A 10,389-nucleotide genomic window follows, 5' to 3' on the forward strand; every position below is an offset into this window, starting at 1 on the left:
AGAGAAGTATGGGATATAGCTATTAATGATAAATAGACTTGTAATATTAAGTGGAGGAAAGGTATAACTAAAATAAATGAGTTTGAAGGAATTTGGAAACAGTTCCTAATATTTGTGTTTTCTAAGGGAAGTGGGAAACCGCCAGCGGAAGAAAGCATGAGATTTTGGAAGCAGGAATAGATCCCGAGGTGCCGGGTGCACGTATATGTTAAGAATGCTTATATTGTATGATAGGATTGGTTATAGATAATATTTACTCATATATATGTATTCAACATTTACTCAAAATGTATGTAGTATGTTGTGTTGTTGTTTCTTTTTTGTAAATAAAAAAAGTTTTAAAAAAATATCTTGAATAAAGCGATGAAAACGAAGCATTACGATTAGAACCGCAGCGGCCCAGTCGGGCCTTCGGCGCCACCTCAGAGAAAGTCCCTCAGCGGAGCCTCGTCTGAGGGAACGAACCGTCGGGGGGAGGGGCGAGGGCGGTGACGTGTGATGACGCAGCAGGGCAGGGGCAGCCTCCATTGGGCGCTCGCGCGGCTGAGGGAAAAGGGCGCCGCAGAGGGAGCCGGGCTGACGTCACGCCGGCACGCGCGGCGCGTAGTTCCCGCCCCCGCCTGGTTCGCATCTGGTCGCCATGGCGACGCCCCGATGTGCGCTGTGGGCCCATGGGGCTTTCCCCAGGCGAGCCTCGGCAACTCCCATCATCCCCAGCCCACTGTGGCGGGCCGTCAGAACACAAGAGGAGCCCTGAGGCTGGATCAGGCCGAGGACCCATCTCGGTCCAGCGCTCTGCTCCCCCAGGGGCCCACAAAGCAGGACACGGGTGCAATGGCACCCTCCCACCCATGTTCCCCAGCAACTGGGTGCGTGCTGGCAGGGAAGCGATGGGACTCGTAGTCCATGTCGGGAGGGCCCCAGGTTGGGGAGGCTGCCATGAGGCCTCTACCCATTCAGGCAGCCTGAAAATAATCCACATGAAACACAGTGAAATGATTCCGCTGTGGGTCCCGAAGCCAGTAGGCAGGATTCACCCTCGCCACCACAGCAGCAGGAGGAGGAAGCACTTGCTCGTGCGAAAGACAATTGGTTCAGGGGTGGTTTGCAGTTGCATCAAGGAAAAGTGGCTTCTCCCAGCTTGGGCCCCGTTAGCCCCCCCTGGACTACAGCTCCCATCATCCACAGCTGGCATGGCCCCGATGGCTCAGGCACAACTTCAGCCCAGATTAAAATCAAGCCAGATATCTCAGCCACCCCTGACCAACCAAAGAGAGTCTCCTGAGAAGCAGCAAGCAGAAGAGGAAGGGTCCCGTCCGGCCGGGCCCCTCTGGCAGACACCTGGTCCTGGTCCTCCTCCATTGAGGTTTTGCCCGTTGGCCCAGTGACACTGAATGGGTGCAACCCCACCTGTCCTTGAAAGCCTGCTCAAGGAGGAACGGACCCAGGGCTTCCAAAAGGCAGCGGTCGAAGCTGCCGGCCTCCACCCAGGAAGCCCATATTCACGCCTGGGGACCGTCATGGAAAGCCCCCCAACGGCAAGGTGAGAGGTACCACGCGATGCAGGCCGTAGAAGCCCACAGCTCATCTTTCACACAAACAAGTGTTATCATCATGATTGTTGTTCTTGCTGACACCATCCATCAAAGCACTGCTGCTCGTGAGGTGTTGCATGAGCTAGAACAGGATCCTAGAATAGTGGGAGTTGGAAGGGGCCTCTAAGGCCATCGAGACCATCCCCTGGCTCAATGCAGGGATCTCCCTTAAAGCATCCCTGACGGATGGCTGTCCAGCTGCCTCTTGAAGGCCTCCAGTGTGGGAGAGCCCACCACCTCCCTAGGTCATGGGGTCCATTGTCGTACTGCTCTAACCATCAGAAGGTTTGGGCTGAGCCAGCACCAGGGGAGGCTTCCCTTGAAATGCAAAGGAAGAGACAGAAGTAGCTTTCCTCCACCCTCGCTTCACCCGCACGCACTGTCCTGAGCTGGGAGAAGAGTCTGGTCTGTGTTTTAAGCATTTCCTCTGCAGTCTTCAGCCAAAAAGCTTCTCAGAGCAGTTTACATTCGATCGGTGAGAAGACCGCTCCTTCCCACAGGCTTACAGTCTCACAGGCATCTCTCTCTCTCTCTCTCTCTCTCTCTCTCTCACACACACACACACACACACACACACACACACACACGGAAAGGGGCAGGAGGCGGAGGCGGAGGGAACAGCCACAGTGCTTGGTGCGGTGAATGTGTGAACTCGGGGCTGATTCAGGCATGAGTGATCCTCACTCCATGGCTGCAGTGTGTCGTGGGGACGGGCCACCAGAGCCAGCCCACCTGCAGCACCCTGAACCTTACGCCCATTATTCATAGAGCCCACTGTCCGAGGCACGGGAGCACTGCTTGGGGGTGACCGCCTGGCAACCCCAGACACCCCTCGTTCTCCTTCTGGATCCACCCCATCCCAAAGGGCCTAGCTCTGCCGTGACTACAGTTTCTTGTGTGTGGTCAGTGCTGGGCTCCTTTCCCCTAATCGATTTCTATATCCATGTTTAATGTTTTAATCTTTGTAACCTGCCCAGAGAGCTTCAACTATGGGGCGGTATAGAAATGTAAATCTTCACTACCATCGTCCCAGTTTGGCCTGGCCTCAGGCTGGGACTCATGGGGGGGGGGGCAGGGGTCTTGACTGGCTCAAGGCCAGCGGGGCCACCGCCTCTTGCAGGCCGCAGCAGGGGCAGGTGAGGCCAGCCCAGCCCTCCCATGAGGCTGGGTGGGGCCCCAGCTTCAGGGGCTGGAGTAGCACATTACGTGACCCCCACCCCCCACCCCAGCCAATGGGGTCTTGCTCCTGGTATCGTGGCACTGCGCTGGGTGCTGCAGAGCGCCCCACCAACGGCCCATGCTGCAGTGGGAGAGGGGCTGGTGGGGCGCTCCGGAGCAGCCACAGCTGGCCTTGTTCAGCTTGGGGGAAAAGGAGGCTCAGGGGAGACCTGATAGAGGTGCACAAAATCATGCATGGTGGAACGGGAGACTTCTTTTCTCCCTCTCTCATAATACTAGAGAATCCAGTGGGGTCTTCATTATCCCATGAAGCTGATGGGTGGGAGATTCAGGACAGGTCAGAGGAAGGACTTCTTCAAGCAGTGCATAGTTAAACTGTGGAACTCACTACCACAGGATGTGGTGATGGACACCAATTTGAATGGCATTAAAAGGGGGTTGGATGAGTTCCTGGAGGAGGAGGCTATCCATGGCTACTAGTCCTGACGGCTGCTCTGTGCCCCCTCCAGTCCCCAAGGCCGGGGAACACAGGTGCGACTGGGCTTTGCTCATGCCCTGTTTGGAGGCGGCTGGTTGGCCCCTGTGCGAACAGGCTGCCTGCCTAGATGGGCCCGTGGTCCCTCGCGCGCGCGCGCACGGCTCTTCCTGCAGCCCCGGTGCGCCTGGCGGCCCCTGGGATTGGGACCTGAAGCGTCCTGCTGGGGCAGAGCGGGGCAGGCTTGGCGCATGGGCGCCCGTGGTGTGGGCGCCCGGGAGCTGCGCCCCCCCCCCCCGCCGCCATTCCGGCCACGACGGCCGTTGCCCTCCGAGCGCTAAGGGCCACTGCGGCCCTGGCGCCTCCTCCGCCCGGCCAAGGACCCTTCCTCCGGGGCCGGATGGCGCCCTGCGGAGCTGGGGTCTCCGGGTGAGCAGCGGGCCCCGCGCACGCGGGAGACTCCCGGAGGCCGAGAGGCGCCTCCCCGCGCGGAAGGGGATGTGGGAGCTCCCCGCGGGCCCCGCCCCGCGCCCCGCCTTCCGCGTTAAGGGGCCGGAGCCGCCGCCGGCGGAGGCGCAGAGGAAGGAGCGCCCAGGGCGGCGAGCTGGCAGGAGAGCGCAGCGACCCCCGACGTGCCGCCGCCAGCCCGCCTCTCGCCGGGACGCGACGCGTCGGCCGGGCGCGGAGCTGCTGCTGCTGCTGCTGCGGGGCGCCGAGGATGGGGCGCCCGGTCCCGCTGGTGCTGCTGGTGCTGCTGTGGCGTCCGTGCCTCTGCTCGGGTCCCTGCGAGCCCAGTGAGTGCCCGGGGGTGGGCTGTGGGCTGCTGCTGGGCTCTGGCCTTTGGGCCACGTGGTCTGGGGGGAGGGCGGACGGGCGGGGGATCGTGGCCCTGCCGGAGGGGAGGGGACGGGGCCGTGTCCCCCCCACCCCCGTCTAAGGCGCCTCTGGCTTTTGCAGATGCCTTCCGCAAGGACCCCTCCGACAGATACTGCGTGGCCTGCCGAGTCTGCGACGGTGAGTCCCCGCGTGGCGGCTCTGGGGCTTCCTGCCGGGCTGCCCGCCAGAGCCAGCCCTGCTTAGCTGCAGCCTCGCGCACCCCGGGGCCCGTGGGGCAGAGGGGGGCTCCTCACAGGTGGGCCCACCCCGTGGGTGGGCTTCCCAGAAGGACCCTCTGCCTGTGGAGCACAGGCAGGGAGAAGCCACGGCTGGCCGGCCAGCAGCAGGCGGGGGTGGCAGCCCTCCCCCTGCAGGTGGGCCCTGGCTGCCCCTTGCTTCTGGCCTCACCCGCTGGAGTGGGTCAGCCTGGCAGGAGGAGGTGCTGCCAGGCTGGTGCCCCTGGACTTCGGTGGTGGACTCCCTCCTGGGCATCGCCCTCAGCCCGGATCCACGACAAGCCGTTGTGATCCTGGTCTTCTGAACGCCTGGTGGGAGGAGCAGAGAGCCGCCTCTCCAGGGTCGTGTGGTCCTTTAAAACCCTTTCCACTTTGAAGGAGAAAACCGGGCGTACGCACAGCCCTGTTCCCAGAACGCCGACGCTGTTTGCAGATGCCTCTACGGACACACGTGTGTAGAGGCAGTGGAGGAGTGCCACACGTGTCATTGTGCACCTGGGAAGGAGAACACAGATCAAGGTGAGCCACCCCTCTCCCTGAGTGATGATTTCCTTGCCCAAGGCGGCCGCTGCTGCTGCTGCTGCTGCTGCTGCTGCTGGTGGTGGATGAGGAGACCTTGGCCCTCCTGCCACCATGGGGCAGGGCAGCCCCAAAGATGTCTGGCTACTGCGCTCCTGGGACCTGAGTTGGTCAGGGAGGCAAAAGGGCTTCATGAAAGAGGGGGGGGGAGGAAGAGGAGATGGCTGGCGGGGGTGGGTGGGGGAGCACTGGGAGAGGGAGGGAGGGAGGGAGGGAGGAGGAGGCTGAGAGGGGATCCCGACCATGAGGAGAGGACAGAGGAACCCTGTCCGGGAGGGGGGAACCAGGCAGCCTTTGGGGGACCCCCACCCCACCCCTGGTTCCACGGCAAGAGCTGGGCCCAAGCCATGCGGTTTTGTAGGACCAGAGATGCTCCCAACGCCTGCCCTTCACACACACACACACACATACACACACACCATACACACTTTCTGTTCACACCTGGACGTCTTAGCAGACTCTCTTGAGACGGTGTTGATGAGTAAAGTGGCAGTTGCTGTAGTCCTCAGAGGCTGCCACGATATGCCACGATATGTCAGGCGTCCGCTTGCTGCAGCTAGCAAGATAAATGGCAATGAAGTCACAGCTCACCCACAAAAGCTTGCCCTGAGGGAACATTCTCCCCAAAGAGATGCATGGGCAGACCGGGGCTGGTTTAGGCTGCCTTCAACTCTTGCGCAGTGGCTGCCCTAAAAATGCCACTGTAGCCTTCCAAATAAGCTAGGAAGTTACTAGCCCACATTGTTTCTCTTGCCTGTTTGGACCTTGGGGTGTGGGGGGGGCCCATGTCTTAACCTAAAACCAGCTGCTTGTGCCGCCCTCCCTGGCCTGGCCTCCTGGAGGTGTAGGTGTGTGTGTGTTCCTTGCCACAGTCAGCCGGAGGGGGAGTAATTTATGAGCCCGGCCAACTCAGTGGACTTGAGGGTGAGGTCAGACTATTGGCCGGTCTTGGGGGCTGGATTGGGCTCTTGCTGCCTGTTAGTGATGCCTACCTGTGCATTTCTCAAAGGTTGCCAAAGTTGTCGTGAAGGAACTTTTTACAATCACACCAATGGTAAATGCCAGCCATGGAGTCAGTAAGTCCTTTCTCAAAATAAATAAATAAATAAATAAATTTAAAAAATTAAACAAATAAATAAATAAATCTCTAAGCAAAAAGAGATTGGTTGTGTGTGTTTTCATGCCACTTTGTGAATGTGTGCAGGTGTCCCGGCAATAAGATCTTGACTCCTGGGACAAAGGAGAAGGACGTGGTTTGCAAGCCAGAGCTGAAAGGCCCCTCCCAGCCCCCCATGGACGTCGTGGTCGTCTCCACTAAACTTCCAGGTGAGGGGCTTGCTTGGTCTCTCCGGACAGGCGAAGGGAGAACCTGGTGGTGGAGGAGGTTTGCTGGTCTTCATCCGCTGCGCTGTCCAGGGCCGCTGCTCGGGATGTGAGTCCCAGGGCCACCCCTGGGACATCCCGCCCCGGATCTCCCTCTGCCCTCGCTATTTACAATTCTTGCCCCATCCACCCCAGCAAAGGTTCTCCACGCATCTGATGGAGTGGGCCAAAGTGTCCACGAAAGGCATCTGGCACATGCCGTGGAAGCATTCATTAGTCTTTAAGCTGCCGCGGCCAGGGCAAGGGAACAGGCCCCAGGTGGATGCGAGGTGAGTGGCATCGCCAGCCAGGAAATGGCTGTTCTGGGACACATTCTAGAAGAAGCGCCCAGGCATGGAAAGAAGGGAAACCGACTCAGAGCGCATAAACTAGTGACTACATGGAAGGGAAGCACAAGGCCTGTCAAGGGCGCTTCTTCGGCCTCAGAGCAGGGAGTGACATGCCAGGGTAGCAGGATGGTGCAGCCACAGCCACACCCAGGCCACGCACTCCGGATCCTTGTTCAGAAAACCAGTTCCCATTTCATGAGGCTCTGGGCTGGCCTTGTGGGGGGATGCCGGCACACACACACACACCCAGTTCCAATGCACGGCCCGTGGTCTGCTCCAAGGCCTCCATTTTGCTCTCTGAGTCGGTTTCCCTTCTTTCCATGCCTGGGCGCTGCTTCTAGAACGTGTCCCAGTACAGCCATTTCCTGGCTGGCGATGCCACTCACCTCGCGTCCACCTGGGGCCTGTTCCCTCGCCCTGGCCGGGGGAGCTGCAGGGGCTGCCACTGGCGAGGGGAAGGGGCTGCCAGCCCTTGCATGGGCGTGGTGGGTGGGTGGGTCCCACCTGGCCAGCCGACCTCTTCCCAAGCAAAGGGCTTTGGTGGCCTGTCCCTCCTTCAGCCCCACAGGAGGGCCCTTGCGGCACTGTTCTACTGCCAGGCCTCCCATCCATGGGAGAGGAAGGCGTTGGCCCGGCTCTCCCCTGAGCAAGCCCTGCGGCGCCTCGTGGCTTTGTCTTGCCCTGGCTCCCGAGGGATGTCTTCTGCTTGTTTTTTAGAAATGGAGAGCCAGCTGATCCCCGTCAGCGTCGCCCTGCTCCTGGCCCTGCTCCTGTTTGCCTTTATCCTGCTGCTGTCCTGCCTCTTCTTCCGATCCCGGGCCCTCAGGAAGCTCCTGACACGTAAGGCCAGAAAGCTGCCTCTTGCCAGCCACCCCCTCCCATCTCGGGGCTCCGCATCGTGCTTTTCGGAACTCAGGGTTGCAGTGGGGCCTGCCTCCGAGAAGATGGAGGGGTGACCCCAAACTCCTCTTGGGCACCCCGGCCCGTGGATCTGGCTCCCACAGGAGCACAGCATGTGGCCTGCCCCCCCCCCCAAATCTAGGCTTCCCCATTTTAACAAGACCCGTGTCTAGCACCTGTGTCTGCAAAGATAGGCTTGGAAGGGCGTGGGCTGTTTTTGCTGAAACCTCAGAAGCTGAAAGGGCTGAATCAGGCTTTCGGAGGGGCTTTGGGGCCCTGCCAAGCACCTATTCCTCCCATGACTACCAAATGTGGATGGTGCAAAATAGCCCAGACCGCAGAACCGACTGTGCACGAGTGGCGGAAGTGATTCTGCACAGTGTATGTCGGCCGCACGTGTCAGCCTTCTTGACCCAGATCTAGAGCGGTCTGGCTGCAACACGTCATTCGAGCGCAGAACGGCTCCTGCCCCGGTTCCAGGGCAGCACCTGCACCGCCTTCCCCGTCCCCTTCCTAGTTCAGACCACGGGGAGGGGGGGCACCTGCAGCCGTGGTGGAGCAGGTGCTTCTGGGAAGCCCGCCAGCAGGGCGTGAAAGCAAGAGGAGCTCTCCCCTCTCTGCTTCGCCCCCCCCCCCCCGCCTCAGGGGCCCAGGGCATGCCCCTCCCCTTGGAGGCTTCCCCTGTACCAACAATGACGATGACAGTTCGGGGCGCTCCCCAGCCACTCTCTCCTTGTAGATGCCCCTGTGCAGTAGTTCTGTCAGGTAAGATGCAACAGCCAGGCAGCCCTGCCCATGTTTCGCTGGGAAGGCAGGCTGGCTGGCATGTAAATAATGCAGCATGTTTCGCTCTTCGGAAGGCAGCCAGGCTTGCAGCCTCACTACGTCTTGTGCCCAAGAATGCCACACGTCACGCCCATCTGGCAAACCTCCTAATCCATTTACCTTGGGGTTTGTCGGGCTGGTTTTTTATTTTAAGAGTAGTGGTGGTGGTGGTTTTGAAGGGACGAGCAGAGGTGGGCGGGGATCTTTGAAAAGCCCTTGGTCTGCCCACCCAGCCATGTTTGTGCTGGAGGACCAAGCAACTCACTCCTGGAGAGGCTTCCCTATTTTGTGAGTGGGTGGGCATGAGTGGCCGTGGCTGGTGGGCCTTGGAGCCACAGTGCCTCTGGGCTCAGGCCCTAGAGAGTCTGATGGTTGCACTTACAGCCTTGTAGGAGACAAAACCTGGTCAGGCTCCAGCCCGTCTGCCTGTCTTGGGTGCAATGGAATAACCTCTTTCTCTCCCCCCCTCGCCCCCCGCCCTCCATAGTGCCCCATGGGCAGTTGGCCCAGGAGGTGGACGACTGCAGCTACCGCTACCCAGAGGAAGAACAGGGAGGGAGCAGTGAATCCACAGAAGGACCGAAGGAGGAGCTACTGGAAAACATCCCTTAATGGGTCACACAACTGGCTTCCTCTGCCAAATGAAGGACGCCAAAGGCAAACCCTGCCAAATCTACCTCTGGAAATTATCCCTGGTTCCCTGCCAGAAACAGAGATGGCCCTTCAAGGAGCTCCAAAAACGTTCATCCTCAACTTATATGGAGGCTTGTAGTAAATTGAAACTGGCTGATCTCAGACAGCACAGCCTTCGCTGTCCTCTCTTGTAAAGCCCAACTGGGGCTTTCTTTTGAAAATGCACACTGGAATTGCCTCCCCGAAGAGGCGGCTGCACTTTGCTTTGGGCTTAGCTCAGACTCATTTGGGGCGGAGGGGGAGTCAAGGTGGGGAAAGAGCCCCAGGGGGGACGTCTTTTGCACTGTGCAAAGGTCTCCTCTCCTAGAACGTGGGGGGTGAAAATGTGCAGCTGACATTCAAGTGACCTTTAAGTGAAAGCCCACACCTCCGCCTGCTGCAGAAGTGCCCCTGCCGTGATGCAGGAGATGGTGGCCACCCCAAGGCTCACAGGGTGGGGTGGGGGGGCACACAAAGAAACGGAGCCATTCCCCAGATGCGATCCGGCAGGAGGCGCTGCTCTGGCTCAGCTGCCCTCCTCGTCGCTGCTTGGGCCAGGGCAGTGCCAACGGACCGTGTCTCCCTTTCGTGGTTGGGGTTGTGCTTCATGGGCTGCGGTGCCCTGTCAGCCTCCGTCTCTCCATCCCCTTCCACCGTGGAGCGGGCAGCAGCCCAAAGGCCGCGCAGCACGCCATGGCTCCTCACCCGTTTCCGATACGTGGCCTTCCTCCCACCTGGCAGCAGCTCTCGCCAAGCCCCTGTGAAAGAGCTGCTCACATTTCTCAAATGACTCACGCAGAGCCACGTCCTGCGCGTCACCTCTTTCGTGAACCGCTCTCGGTTCCGTGACGGGCTGGTTGGAGGCCTTTCATCTCTGCGGCTTGCAAGGGTGTCTGCCTTCTTCCGACCCAATGCGACGGGTTTGGGTGGCGGGGGGGCGCGCATACAGGAGCTCACCACAGCTGCGGTGTGGCAATGCAGATCTGGGACTGTGTTTCTATGTTTAGACACCACCAAAGGATGGAAATACGTGAACAGAAAGAGGTTAGTATTTACCTCTACGTCAGCTTGTGAGCACCACAAACTTTCGAAGCCGCTTCTAGTGACGGAGGGCAAATGTCTGGCTGAGGAATAAATAATAATAATAATGTAAACCAAGTCCCTGTGGGATTTGCACCCAGAGATAGATCCCAGCCTTTGGAGCGTAGAAACCGGCACCAACGGAAGGTGCTGTGATGCCGTAGATCCCGTTTTACTCTGTACAGCACCATGTACACTGATGGTGCTATATAAATAAATAATAATAATAATAATAATAAAAGGGGGAGGGGAGGGGGGCA

The 10,389-nt window shown here is 59.4% G+C and overlaps 1 protein-coding gene across 1 annotated transcript; it reads left to right on the top strand.

Annotated features, from left to right (window-relative positions):
• Window positions 1-1,394: 1,394 nt before the first annotated feature.
• Window positions 1,395-9,885, top strand: TNFRSF9 (TNF receptor superfamily member 9). Its single transcript, XM_063145420.1, has 9 exons — window positions 1,395-1,543; window positions 3,466-3,678; window positions 3,799-4,043; window positions 4,207-4,263; window positions 4,740-4,880; window positions 5,950-6,016; window positions 6,145-6,266; window positions 7,370-7,492; window positions 8,865-9,885. The coding sequence occupies exons 1-9, from the start codon at window positions 1,395-1,397 to the stop codon at window positions 8,987-8,989; spliced, it is 1,242 nt and encodes a 413-aa protein (XP_063001490.1). The 3' UTR covers window positions 8,990-9,885.
• Window positions 9,886-10,389: the final 504 nt, after the last annotated feature.

This window comes from Elgaria multicarinata, chromosome 20 (assembly GCF_023053635.1).
Source record: "Elgaria multicarinata webbii isolate HBS135686 ecotype San Diego chromosome 20, rElgMul1.1.pri, whole genome shotgun sequence".
NCBI classification, from domain to species: domain Eukaryota; kingdom Metazoa; phylum Chordata; class Lepidosauria; order Squamata; family Anguidae; genus Elgaria; species Elgaria multicarinata.